At 40.6% G+C, this 14,693-nt stretch overlaps 1 protein-coding gene across 3 annotated transcripts in view; it reads left to right on the top strand.

Annotated features, from left to right (window-relative positions):
• Window positions 1–14,693, top strand: part of gbf1 (golgi brefeldin A resistant guanine nucleotide exchange factor 1) — a 95,323-nt gene that overhangs the window by 42,967 nt on the left and 37,663 nt on the right. For all 3 annotated transcript variants that reach the window (XM_041947008.1, XM_041947006.1, XM_041947007.1), the window contains exons 4-5: window positions 5,553–5,684; window positions 14,061–14,179. In XM_041947008.1, the coding sequence (XP_041802942.1) occupies window positions 5,553–5,684; window positions 14,061–14,179 (251 nt within the window). The remainder of the gene's footprint in view (window positions 1–5,552; window positions 5,685–14,060; window positions 14,180–14,693) is intronic.

The raw sequence follows: 14,693 nt of genomic DNA, 5'->3' as shown, positions 1-14,693 counted from the left end.
GGGTCACTCTAGAAATGGATGTCCGGTGGATCTTCCATCATGCCAGGGGAATGGTTTCACTCTCCGCATCAGGAGCTAGCAGGTAGTTGTTCAGTTCAGGCTCAATAGTCTCTTCTCTCTCACACCTGATGTGATGTTGGTGTAGGATGTTTTGACAAAGATACCCAGTTCTTCTGTGTCTTCGCTGGTTGCAGCTGCAGCAGCTCCTTACTCAGCTCCTGCTTCTGTGGCTCTAGTAACATGTCAGTCGTGGCTCAGGCTTTTACAGCTTTCGATTTCTACTCCTTTATGTACTCGGTCTTGAATCTAGACTAGAATCTACCAGTAATGCCATGTCCAGAAAGTCATCAGGGGTGATGTCATCATATTTCTCTTTGAAATATTCAATGGCTGCTCTCTTGTTGGTTTGGTTAGTTCACTGTCATCATTCATGCATTTACACCATTAATCTTTTGCCCCGGCTGTGCATACATAGCATCCATGACATTCATTAGCTTCTTATGCTGCTTATAGGCATCATGTCTTTTGTGATTTACTAAGTTTCATTTCCTGTCTGGTAATGACTGAGACAGCAGACATAGTTGTTGGCTGTCGAACTTTGGAAGTTTGACTAGCGGTAGAGCTGGGCTGTGTAGCATGATGCCAACTCAAGCTTTCTGTGGGATGGTACTTTTTGAGATGGTAGAAGGTGTTAGTGGTGTTTAGATAGATAGATAGATAGATAGACAGACAGACAGACAGACAGACAGACAGACAGACAGACAGACAGACAGACAGACAGACAGATAGATAGATAGATAGATAGACAGATAGATAGACAGATAGATAGACAGATAGATAGACAGACTTTATTTATCCCAAGCTGGGAAATTGCAGTGCAGCAGCAGCATTACACACAGTGAAATAAGTGAAAAATTCTGAAATAAGACTATAAAGAGCAAACTATACATAATAAAATATCAAAATAGCGAGCAGTAAAAAGATTATATACATGATAATAAAATAGCAAAATAGTAAACAGTAGTACTGAAAAAGTATTGCACCAAAAGAATATCTACAGCAAATGCAGTGTGTAGAAAATAAAGTGTACCGTGACTGTAAGCATACACAGTGAAAAAAGTGAACATTTGTGAAATAGGGCTAAAAAGAGCAAACTATACAGAATAAAATATCAAAATAACAAGCAGTAAAAATTATATACATAATAATTAAAATATCAAAAGTAGCAAACAGTAGTGGTGCAAAGTAATGTATTATTATTTTTTTTTTTAGCTGTTATTGCACAGTGCAATGGCATGTGGCAGGAAAGATTTCCTGTATCTGTCCCTTCGACAGCGGAGCTGTAGCAGCCTGTGCTCCGCTGTCTGTCCACTGTGTGATGGAGAGGGTGCTGATCATTGTCCATGATGGATAGCAGTTTATTCAGCGTCCTCCTCTCCACCACAGTCTCAAAAGACTCAAGTCTGAGTCCAAGTACAGAGCCAGCCTTCTTGATGATCTTATCAAGTCTGTTGGTGTCGCTGGCTCTGATGCTGCTGCCCCAACATACAACAGCGAAGAAGATGGAGCTGGCAACAACAGACAACAGTTTCCTATTGTGCTGAGGACTGGCTGCAGATGTATTTTGCATGTAATGCTTGTCTGTGTGTAACCTGTGCTAAATGCTACGAGCATTCTTTGGTTCAATTTCTTTGTCTTTGTCAACAGTCTCCTTGCACTTGGTTTCACTCTCACTCATTTTCTTCTAAGTAGGCTGCTCCATCCAGGTTGTCATTGAGTCGCTGTGATTGCATTAACCACATGCGTTTTTTCTCAGCTGTGCAATTGGCTGTTCTTGTAGTATGTTTGTAGTTAGAGGAAAACAGATTCAAAAATAACTGTCACAATGTATCCTCATCGTGGAAGATTTTATCATGAAAATGATCTATATCATTTTATTGCCCTGCTCTAACTGTACACTTAATTAATATTGACATGTTTAAGCTTCGCAATTTTCTTGGTGGAAGACAGACATACTTGTATAACTCTTGACTCTGCTTAGAAATACCTGCAAAGATCTATATATAGAAATAATTGTATATTTTCAGTTGAGATGGTCTGGTTGTGTGTAGATATTGTCCTATTCTCCTTTTTCTTCTGGACAATAAGGTGCGTCTGCAGCACACATTCATCTCCTGCCGTTGTTCTGTGTTCTAAGCCTTTTCTGCTCCAGTGCCAATAGATGTGCATGTGTTAAAGATGGCTTCTGTTTAGCGGTGAGCTGGCCTCATCCCGAGGTGCTCTCCTGGGGGCAAAGGTTCACCCCCGCCTCCCCTCCCTCTCTTTGCTGGGGTCATTTGGAGAGGTAATCCACACATGGCTGGATACTCTCACTACAGCTCCAAGCAGAAAGAAGGAGCTCCAGCATGGTAAAGGTAGATAGGATTAGGCTCATGGTGAATCGTAATAGGCTCATTTCACAAACCTCTTTTTTTAACCAATTAGGCTGAACTGGAGTTTTGACTTGTACGCACTCTTAAATCAGGACTTGTACCCAGCAAACCCAGCCCTTAGATGGCAACATGCGTGCTTCGGTGAGTCGCTTTAATCCCGTGGTGTTTCTTTTCTTTTTTTTTATTTTGGTCAATGTCAGCCAGAGGTTAACCTGGTTATAGAATGATTGCCTCACCACGGCTGCAGTCGTCGTTATTTATTTCACTCCACTCCACAAGCCCCGGAGATTGAGTTGAAGTACAGAGCCTGTATTTAGACTTTATATAAGAAGATTGGTGGTGGCCGCCGACAGACCGCTCCAGTCAGCCCTGTGTTCACCGATGGCCAGCCGGATCAATACAACACAATTGAGTTTTCCAATCTGTGGTCTTTGGGAATGCAGCCATAGCACTTACAGGGTGATCACATCTGATGAAGTCTTCATCAGGGTCTATTGACAGATTCATTTGAGCACCCTCCTTTCACCCTTACTACACTGTAAAGTAATGGGCCACAAAAACCCTCTTTAAAAAGTTTTATGGCAGCTGATGGGCCAATCAAACCAACAGAGCTATCTCACTCTGAAGTTAACACTGATTTTAATATTTATGTTGCCTAATTCCTAAGTTTATGTTTTTATTATATCTTTCAGTGGGAAAAAAGTGCTTATTTTACGTGCAGTCATTTCTAAACTTACACTCTGTGTCACCCTTTACCCTTTAAACCAAAACTGCTCCAAGCTTTCAGATTTAACAATAACTAAAATAAAACACCAGATGAAAAAATATTCAATAAAGCAGAAAGCAAGAGATTTGCTTTTGAAAGTGAGGCCTAAAAGTGACCTGGCGGCCGATAAAGGGACTGTGTAAATTTCCAAATTATTTCATATTTGATTTCTAAACAAGCCGCAGGGGTATTGGATATCACACACTAATGCACGGCGGTCACATGTGCACTTTTGGAAATTGGTTGGACACTCTCCTCGGTGCTTTTGATGTCCAAGTTGTTTTTTCTCGTCCGAAGTGGAGCTGCTCTTAAGAAAGCCATAATCCTCACGGTATTGCTGTGGCAAGCACTCCTCTGGCACAACATTTGCACACACAGCAGCGTTCGTGACTCCACTAATTTTCTCCGTTGTTGTTTTACCTGTTTTGTATTTTTGCTTCCCCCTTTTGACCCCCTTTCCCTGAATTCACCAGAGAAAGAGAGAGACTATTGAAGTCAGGGAGGATTGGCCAAAAGTGTTTTCCCAGAGTGGAATGCCCAGCGAAGCTCCCGTCTTTGTGAACTGATTACAGAGGAGGATCTGCTGCATCTTGCACTGCAGCTGGATTTAATAAACTGTAGGATTCAATCGGCGTGGCACATTAATACTAGTGCTGATGATCATGGTTTGCTTCTGATAGCTGATATTTTATTGAGGTCAATGAAGCTCAGAATTTGAGTTTTTCATTGATAGAAAGGAATGTTTCTTTATTTAGATTTTGTTTAAAAAAAAAAAAAAGGTTGAAATTTTTCTTGATACCAGAGTCCCCTTTTTTCTGCTATTAGCGGTTTTTAAAATAACATGCTCACAATGACAGTTTAGTAGGTGCTTTTTTATTTTGACCATGGTTACCATCTTAGTTTAGTGTGTTAGGCTAACATTAACACTACTAGCACATTAAAAGTGTAGTTTTGGCTGATGGAAAATGTATTAGATTTACAGATATTTGGTCATTAAAAAAAGTATTGGGCAGACCTTTGTTGAGGGTTTTCACCCTGAAAGACACCCAGAGCAGAGGAAAAGTCATTCAGTTAACAATGACAACGGTGGCAGATTTGCCAGTTGAAATTTGTCAGAATTTTTAGTACAATAGACTGTTCATTTTAGACAGAAGTAGACAAAAAGCAAGCTTCTCATTTTTACTAGATGTTGTACTTCTAAAATCTCAGATTGTCATTTTTACACATTTCTGCATCTAGGAATGAAACACACAAGATGAAGGGTATGTTTTTAAAGTTTAGACAGAGCCATGTCAGCTTGCTTCACATTGTTTGCTCTACTCATCTCTGTATTGAAAATGCTATATCTTGAGGTAAGAAAGTGAGTCAGCTTCTCTAAGCTGACCTCTCCCTCTTCCCACCCCTGTCCCACTTCCTTAATTCTCATACATTCCTCCTTGCTCCCCCTCTCACTCGAGCTACAGCAGAGGTTCAGCCTCCTGTGACGTTAATTCCTTATTGATCTAGTCCCCGCAGGGCAACAGTGCTGTTTACACAGACCATCATACAGAGTGCAGGAGAATAGTACATTAAACTCTACATAGCACTGCTGACCACTCTCCTCTGGCTTGTTTATATGTGCAGCAATGTATAAGAATACAGCGTTCGCAGAAGGACCCTGCGTTGCCATGTGGTGTTAAGATCCAGGAGATGCAGCAGAGTAGTAGAGATATTTGGAAGTTAATGTGTCAGTTTTTAGTATTGTGTCTTAAAGAGAATGACATTTTTGTCACATCTGTTATCTTTATACTGAAAGGTATGTATAGAGAGCCGAAGTCATGATATTACATCTGGGCTAGCACCTGGCCCACTAGCTTCTGGAACTCAATGCAATCTCTCCTTCATCTGTTGTTTGCTGTCTATATTCTAGGCCAAATCAACTCCACTTTGTTCAACAATGATTACTTTTTAAGCACAGCGTGGGTACTTGTGTCACTGTCTCTTGGTTTCTTCCATAGCCTTACAATTCACCAACAAGTGGTAATCTCTGGTGTCTTTTATTGAAGTCATTCAAAGTCTGGACAGACGAGAATGTAAACAGCAACTTGACTGGTTGGCAGAGGCATTCAACCATTAAGTAATTATAGTTTCAGTTATTAGCATTATTTAAGGATTTTTATTTTATTTTTTTTTGTGTTTCCTTGAATTGCATTCATTTTTATCACGTCAAACATGCCTCAAACTGTATATTCTGTAATGTGTAAACTGCATCCTATTGGGGTGGCAGTCAGTTTATGATATTAACCTTAGATTTCCATGATCTCACATTGTGTGTTTACATGACTGACTGTTGTGTTTGTCTGTCTCCTCTTCAGAGCTGTCAGATGTTGAACCCAACATTTTCCTGAGGCCCTTCTTAGAAGTGGTCCGCTCTGAGGACACCACTGGACCGATTACAGGCCTTGCTCTTACCTCTGTCAACAAGTTCCTTTCTTATGGCCTTCTAGGTAAGACATCTCGATATTAACAACATGTCTAATTTTTTTTGGTTTAAGTTTTACCCACAATGTTGATAACTTGATAGATACTCATGCTTGTAGTATTAGTTCTGACTATTATCTTCGTGCATATACACCTACCGTACCAGTCAAAAACGTAAGAACGCTGGGTGAAAGCACTAAAAGGTGAGGCCAGCACGGTACCACATGTAAATGGAACGTGAAAATGAACGTGGTTCAGGTTGAAGAACCTGATCTATCTATCTATCTATCTCTTTTTGTTTTACATGTCAATCATTTAAGAAAGTTCAGTGCCTTGGTAACACAGAAAAAATGTTGTAAACTGCACACAACCAATAATATAGTTATTGAAGAGGAAGCATTAGGGGTTGATCACATGGAGATGCATCTGCAGAACCATCTTAGAGCTGTTGCCCAGTGTTTTTATTTATCTAGTTTTTGTTTCTTCTGTAACACACACGGTCATTAGAAAGAGAAACTGTTTGTCCTTTGTTCATAACAGGCAATGTTGATACAGCTTAAGATAAGTAGGCATTACCACATAAAGTGATTTTAACACTAAATTAAACTGATCAAATGTCTTGTTTTCCATTGTTTTGTTTTTGACCCAAGCAAGTGTGTGTCTATCCTGCACTTTCACCAGTGTTTCATATACTGCCCTTCCTCCAGCTAGGCCAAGTTCACTTGCAGGGATTAAGACCCCAATGAGCAGTTGCTGTCACATCTATTCAGCAATATTCAACACAGACTTGTGGCGTTTTTTAAATCAGGGGCCACCTGATGGCCTGTGTGTTTTTACACAGACTTATAGACCTGATATACATTATTTATTGACATACATTCTGTGTCTGGACATCTTATATTGATGATAAAATTCTTTTTATTAAGGAAAAACACTTGTTAAGGCAAGGTGTAAATGCATGCAGGTGTTAATGGTGTCTGTACAGTTTGGCCACATTCTTAAGAAAAAAATCCTCCCAGGTCTCCCTAGTTCACCTCACTCCAGCTCTTTCTGCTATGTCAAGATGCCAGAAAGCTACAGACGAGCCTTTCCTCCGCAAAGAAAAGAAAAAGAAGCAGAGCCCATACAGCAGCATCACTTCAGGAGACTCTGGGCCGCTACAATAAAATGAATCACGTGATTCTCCACTGGCTTTAGCGTCACCAGCAAAGCTACTGAAATGTGTCCTGTGGATGTTTTCAGCTATTTTGAGCTGTCATCCTCACCTATTATCCAGATTTTATTCAGATACAGATTACATGTTAATACTAGGTGTAGCTGGGGTCAAACTGTTCAAAGCATATATAATCATGAATCACTTGGTGTAACATGCCTGAAAACGGTGGTCAAAGGTGTATCCATGAAGGTTCAATGTTGTTATAGAAACATTTGTACCGGTTAGTTGAAGTCAGCTCAGAAAGCCTATGTATCATTTTGACACTCTCCAAAGTTCTGAGTTTTCCACTGGGGAGCTACGGGCATTTTTTGGTTATTTCTGTTGCTGATTGTTCGTCTGACGGTCAGTGCAGGAATGCCAGGAATGGTCTATTCTCATCATCGATGCAGAAGATGACTTCTGCTGGCGTACAGTCAAGTCTGCCTGTCCTCATTAGCCTCATCATGGAAATATGGCCCAGTGTCTGCCAGTTGTTTTGTTAAGTGTGAAATGAGCATGCATCACCAGATGTTAGTCTAAATAGTAGGGGTTGAGTCAGTCTTACATTGCTGTCGAAACAGCTGCAGTCATTGCTAAACTAAATCAGAGCCTGAGCTTACAGGAACATTGCACACTGTTAAAAAACTACTAGGATGCACCTTGCATTTCTGGGTCCATTAAACACACAGCAGTTTTCTTTTTACTATGTTAAAGTGAGCAACCATTAGGCAATAACATCTCATGTTGGAATTAAAATTTCTTTGAAACAAAATGCCACGCATGTATAAGGGAAACATTCTCTGCAGCAGATGAGGGTTCAGGATTTTTGGCTGTTCATTCAAACTGAAGATCAGCTGTAGTCTATGCTTTCCAGACTGCCAAGGCTCACAGACATACGCATAATGTCTGTTCAAAGATCACATCACAAATCACCCCAAGTCCCAGAGTCTCTGTCTGTCACTCCAGACCTGACACCAGTTCCCTTAATCCCCACCACCCCCATCCTGACGCCATCATCTCATCAGCACTGTTCCCAGGGGTTCTCAGCTTGGTCACTCTCCACTTGCTGTAAAGATGAAGAAATACGACAGTAGTTCGACTGCTTTATTTGCCCCGCATCTCAGTCAGACTTTTGTTTCTCAAGCACAGTCCGAAGTCTCCAGCAGCACATTAAAACACTTGACTCTCCTCTTGTTTTACTTAGCCATTCTTTGTTTTCTGGTAGTGGGGGTGATGGGGGTTTGAGCATGCAATGCTGAATGCGAGTTCAAAGAGTAGTGAAACTTGATCTGAAGAATGTGTCAGAAGCTCCATGAGGAGACCAAAGACATGTGGAGCGACTGTGTATAAGACTTTCATTTCTGAACCATGCAGTCAATTGGAAAATATAGCATAGCATTTCCAATTACTTTTTAAGATGTTATTCTTCTTAAATAGTGCCCCCTTTTAATGTCCAGTGCCCATTTTTGGTTTCTGTTTCATTTTAAGTGACCACAGTGATTTTAGATTTTGTTCTTGCAGAATCTAAAACACAAAAAAGATTTGTTATGTGCTTTAAAAATACATTAAAGGTGTGTGTTGCATTAGTCTGTCTGATAGGGAAGGGAAGGAGGTAGGTAAAAAGCAAAAACCACAAAAACCCTGTCTAAAGCTTTATATACTCCAACCTTAACCCCAACTTACTATACATATATATTGAATATATACTGTACAATGATAGTACTTCACTGCACTGTGGTAGTGCAAGTCAATCAAGGCCACCAAAGGAAAAACCCCATCCATACAGTAGGAAAATGGTACTTTGAAAAAGCATTTTGCATCAAGTTCCCACAGTTTTTATTGAAGCAATTCATGCAGATTACATAATAATTCATTAATAATAAAACATTCAAGATATTGACAATAAAACCAAACCTCTTGATGCTCAAAGGGAATGTCTGAAGACTAATTTTCAGTACATGGCATACCTTTTGTAAGCTTAAATCAAAATTGAAGTTAGAGTATATGTAACTGACATTGCCTTCATGATAGCTGAGCAGATGTGAGTGGTAAATTTACAGAAATTACAACAACATTGGTCTTGTCAAGTACTGCCATCTTCTGGTTAGGAAGAAATAGAAAAATCTGACTTCTGATTCTTTGATGAACACTTTCTGTAGCTCTCACCTGGATTCAGAGTCAATGTTACTGGCATTAGGTTTGCATGTGATACCTCAGCTTCAGATCTGTTTGTTTTTTTTACCTGCAGTAAGACAGAGGCTGTTTGATATACTTCTGTAAGTGGACATGACGTTGCCAGTGCATTGTGATGCTTGCTGAATGAGTCATGTTATCGTTTTATGTCTTGTAAGGTTTCAGGAAAGGATGGAGTGTGTTGGTGTCTAGGGTCAGTTTAGGTTTGGATACATTACACCGTCATCCCTCTCCAAGTCTGCAGGGAAGAAACGGCCTCCAGTTGGCAGTTGTGTTCCTCTTCATCCCTGGTATTGTGTTGAATATGATCCTCCCGTTCAGTGTGTCACTGCAAACATTTTCGCCTTGTCCTGCCACTCTATTTTTTTTTTTTTTTTTGCTTGTCAAGGGCCCAAGAGAAAGGGAAAGGTAATCATCACACACACACACACACACACACGCTCTCTCTCTCTGTCTCACGCGCACACACACGCCCACACTCACACTCATTACACTCACCCATTTCATTTAGTGTGAGGTAATTCCTCTCAATCTGTGGCCTGAGGTCTACTGGCGTGGAGGAAGCAGTAAGCTAAGCCTCTGTGCTGACAGATATCCAGATCTCTGCGCTATCCTCTCTTTTCCCAGAGCTCGTCTCTCCTCCCCCGTTGCTCCTTCGTTCTCCCTCTGTTTCGCCTGCCCAGCAGAGTCAGCAAAGCCCCTCACTGTGCTGCTAGCAACCGCATGGTCACCAGCCCACACAGGGCTCACAGTGAGGCTCAGCTGAGGCTTAGGCAGCAGCCACTGCCAGAAGAGATGAGCTTAGAGTACAACTGTAGCCCGCCTATGATTTTGGGGTTGAATAAATTGTTCTTCTTGATTAAAATGGTTGTTATAATTGAACAAACAAATACATAATTAGCATGAGCAGCAACAGAACATGTAGTCTAGCAAAATAAACAGCAACACCTCACGCAAATCCACAGACAGAAAATATAAGGAAAAAGTCATGATAGTAAAAGTCCCAATTTTTATCCCCAAAACAAATTCAAGAAAAAGGTGTCAGTCCAGTGGTTAGAAAAGCAGCAAAACATTCATTCCATGTCTTGTCACATGTCTTTTTAAACACACACATAAAAAACAATTACCAGGAAAACAGACCTGTCAGAAGATCCACACAAACCATATATATATAATGATAATAAAAAGAACATAGAAAGCAAAAATAACACTGATTTAAAGAGGAGAAAAAGTCTGTGAAATCTGAGAAAATAACCCGGCGATGTCAGCAAAGTTAGCTTGGCCTTTTTTTAAATTTTCCTCTTGCAGGTCGCCAAACTTCATAGAAATACTGTCCTAATTAGCTAAAGTCCCGCTTTAAAAAAACTGAATGAATAAAAATGAAAAGATAAAGGGATCACAGTTCACATGGTCTGCATTGATTCCTGCATAACTCAAACTGGATCCTGACTGGATCATTTTAAACCAGTCAGTCAGGTTGTGATGAATGAGCTGGTGCTTCTTCTTTTATGATGCCTTACTATAATGTATGTGTTGTTCTGTGTGTATTTTAAGATTTTAAGAGTTCTGCGTTCTTAATGTATGTATTTGTTATTGAGTTTGCGTTTTGTACTGTCTTGTGTATACGTTGTTGAGTTTTGTGTATTTTAAAGGCTCATCTAGGGACAGGCATTGCATTTTAGCTGTGACTACACTACACTCTGGGACTTGGGGTGATTTGTGATGTGATCTTTGAACAGACATTATGCGTATGTCTGTGAGCCTTGGCAGTCTGGAAAGCATAGACTACAGCTGATCTTCAGTTTGAATGAACAGCCAAAAATCCTGAACCCTCATCTGCTGCGCTACACTAAACATTAGATAAATGCATAAAGCTTCAGAGTGAGAAACAGTGTGAAAAAAGGGTAAGAGTAATAACTTCAATATAAAGTTTGGATGGAGCTTTTTCGTTATTCTGTGACTGTGGTTCCGTATGAAGAAATTTGTACTTAAGTTTTCTTTTTGTGTGGTTATTAGTCCAAAATGTATGAAAATCTAGTTTTTTACATTTTATTTTTGTCACTTTTTTAATAACTTGATTGCTGACTTTTTCCTGGATTTACTCTTATTTACACCAAATGTATCGCTAAAGCAGGGAGCAGAGCAGCCTGGGTGAAAGGTGATCTTGTGCTATTCAGATGAACAGGTGAACAAACTAATTTTCTTCTCTGACCATGGAAAATCCCAGTGGTCCATTTGTTTAGTTTCTAAAGATGTATTGGCCCTCGTGCAGAGTGCAGCTCGAGAGCTTTTTGTGTGTTGCATGCTTAAAAACCAGCCACTCTGCCCTCTCTGCTCTCTCTCACTCACGCCACGTCTTTGATTTTTGTGACCAGAGTTTGGTATTACTTAAACTGCTTTATGTGGCAGCTGGTTCAACCCCCTATTGACTTTGCCCACATACCCTCAGGCACACACACACACACACACACACACACACACACACATATTGAGCCTCTCCTCTCCTCAGTGTTATTTTAACAACCCCCCCCCCCCCCCAACCTCTCCTTTGGACACTAGTTGTATAGACTGTGTGCCAAGAGAAGGATTAGTGTTTTATATCACTTCTGACATTGTGCTGGATCCCCCTGTGGCTCCAGTTTCTGTGTCTGGACGTTGGATGTTTTCAGTGCAACTTCCATGCTTGTTGTCGCCCTTGTCTCTGGAGGGATATTGGCATTGCTTTGTCTCAATGGCCTCAACCATGCACAAACCAGATCTCAGCCATTAACCAGCTTCTGACTGATACACTGTTTGCACCCCAGGTAGTCACAACAGCTGCCAATCACTAAAACGTCCCTGACTTTTGCTAAGTGGGTTTTTTCTTAAGAAGTAACGTTGTTTATCTAATGTCTGCTACTAATCACATACTACACATCTTTTCTACACATTAGTCTTCATGTTGACATGCTGCATTGTTGTTTTACTTGGAAAATCCTCATCTGCACCTCTCTTTCTCAGTTTCTCAGCCCGTCCTTCCTCCCCTCGCTTTCCCCCCTTTGCTTATTAGTTAATGAATTGCTGCTCCTGAGGGCGATGGGAAAGGAAAACAGGCTGGCTCCAGGCAGATAGTTGGCCAGCGGCTCAGGTTTCAAAAACACTGGCTCCTGTCGCTCTGACAGCCAATTTGTCCCAACCTGCCTTCAACAAAAGGCCACATCTGGTCATCAGATCCCAGGGTTTGAAGGACAATGTGTACAGACTGTACTAGATTTGTCTAGTTTTGTTTATGTGTGGAGCTGTTGGAGTTGTGTTCTTGGTTACCGAGTGAACTAACAAACATAATCCCCACTTCTTAAATGTTATGTTTCCCTCAGCGTACATTTACATTAGCACTGGAATCATGACACATTTTTTGTCATATCTGACACACAATGGTGTTAATTGCCCAAAACACACATTTCCATTCAGAAATTGTATTTAAACACTTTGAGTGGGTTTCCACCACAGGCAGGGTTAGTTATACACTGCTCTACCTCTTTTCATTGGATGGTGGAAATGAGTAGCCTGAGTGAAATCACGTATTTGCAAGATCAGTTTTCCAAAGAAGTGCTCACAGTAGTAGGTTTTCCCAAACAGAGATACAAACTTCAGGCCATGTCTCCTCGGGAAGATCCTCGGGATGGACAGGAAGTTTCTAGAACTCGAGCAGTTATACCTAGCAGCTGCACTTGCCACAGCTTTAATTTCGCTTCAAATGGTTTCACATTTGAAAGTAGAGAGCTGAGAAGCTGCTGCAGCTTGAGGTTCAGCTCAGAGGTTCTTGGTAATGTTCACCATGAAGGCCAAATGACACAGACACTTGCTGTCACTGAGTTTCCACCTCAGCTTTTCCTTCATCTCTATGAATTATTCCAGACAAACTGACACTCTGGAACAGTTTTACTTTGTCTGGTCCTAGCAGCTCCACAGCAGCAGCAAGGATCTCCTTCACAAATTCTCCTTCTGAATGAGGTTTCAGCTTCTTTTCTATTAGCTCGCTCATCATAAAACTTAACGTATATACTGCGAAACACTGTCTCCGTCTCAATGTTGTGAATGTTGATCTTGTGGGGCACCCAAACCTTGCCAAAGAGCGTTAACTTCCTCCCTTCATCCATGCAGATTGGCCTTGCAACTGATCCAGTTTAGGATGTTTCAGGCTGTAATGATGCTAAAGACTGACCTTAATGTGAGCTTGTCCCCACAAACTAACTTAGGTACACTGGCTTGCCTTTTACGCCCACAAAAAAAGGTCATTTGTCCATTTCTCATGGAAGGAGAGACACTCTGGCGACATCTACATGTTGACAGACAACACAACCACTACATGCATGTTGTGTTCAGGGACGTGCTAGTTTGTATGAAATGCCTCGCGGGCTTGATCAAATGATCTTGCAGACTGCATATGGTTTGTACTTTATTAGGTACACCTGTACAGTCTAATGCAATCTACAACAGTAGCACTTCCATAAATTTATTTAGGGCTTCAAATGACAATTATTGTCTCGATCTAATTCTTTTATCTACAGAATGTCAGCAAATAGCAATAAATGACCATCACAAGTTCCTAGGTATGATGGAAACTGTGAAACAAATGAAAGAATTCATCAGTCACCAAAAAGTTGCCAATTCTGTCAGTCAATTGACGGCTTAATCCACCGAACATTTCAGCTCTGAATTCTAGCTCATGTTAAACTTAGAATGATCTGTTTTTGTTGATGTTGTCAGAACGGTGTTATGGGTAGTTAGAGATAGTGTTGAATCAAACTGCGGATGTTGCACACTTCTGATTTTTGTTGTGCATGTGTACCTGCGTACCAATTATGTGCACCCCCCCACGCATAATCAGTTCCAACTCTGGGACTAACTGTCCTTCCAACTGAAATGCTCTTTCCTTTTAAAAGCTCTCGTTATCAAGCTAATGAAGTTTGTCGTAGAGTTGAATTTTCTGAGTCAGCCTGTTGAGGAAATTGTGTTTCTTGTCTCTTTGCAGATGCTAACCATGAAGCAGCAGCAGAGGCCATTGAGAACATGGCTGACGCCGTCACACATGCTCGATTTGTAGGAACAGACCCTGCCAGCGATGAAGTCGTCCTTATGAAAATTCTACAGGTACACAATGTTTACTAGCAGTAACTCCACTGGTCTGGCCTGATGGACCTGACAAATGAGGTCCCTGTCGCAGCCTTTCAATAGCTAAGACCTTTGAAAACAATTAAGTTCAGAGGAGATTCTGGAGCCTCAACAATAAACATACAGTTCTTTGAGAGAAGTGTCATAAGAGCAAAATGAGATCGCTAAACCACAAGATGTATAATTTTAAGACTTGTTCCCATATCATGCATATCATCATGAAATGTCTGAGCAAAAAAAATCTTTTTAAATTGAGAACAGCAATTTTAAATGAATGTTATTAGATTTGGACAGGCAAGTATAAACCATACAAGCATTTCCATATTACTTATTTAGTTTATTTTTACTTTCTTTTCTAAATATTTCAACAAAATAAGATTGAAATGCTATCTGTCATTGTTGTCGTGAGAAAATAAACATATCATCTAATATAATGCACCAGAAGTGACTCTGGGGCAACAAATCAATGGGTCTTTCATTTGATGCGGTGCCA

Source organism: Chelmon rostratus, chromosome 11 (genome assembly GCF_017976325.1).
Source record: "Chelmon rostratus isolate fCheRos1 chromosome 11, fCheRos1.pri, whole genome shotgun sequence".
Taxonomy (NCBI): Eukaryota; Metazoa; Chordata; class Actinopteri; order Chaetodontiformes; family Chaetodontidae; genus Chelmon; species Chelmon rostratus.
Note: the sequence above shows the minus strand (reverse complement) of the source record. Positions and strands in the feature narration are given on the sequence as shown.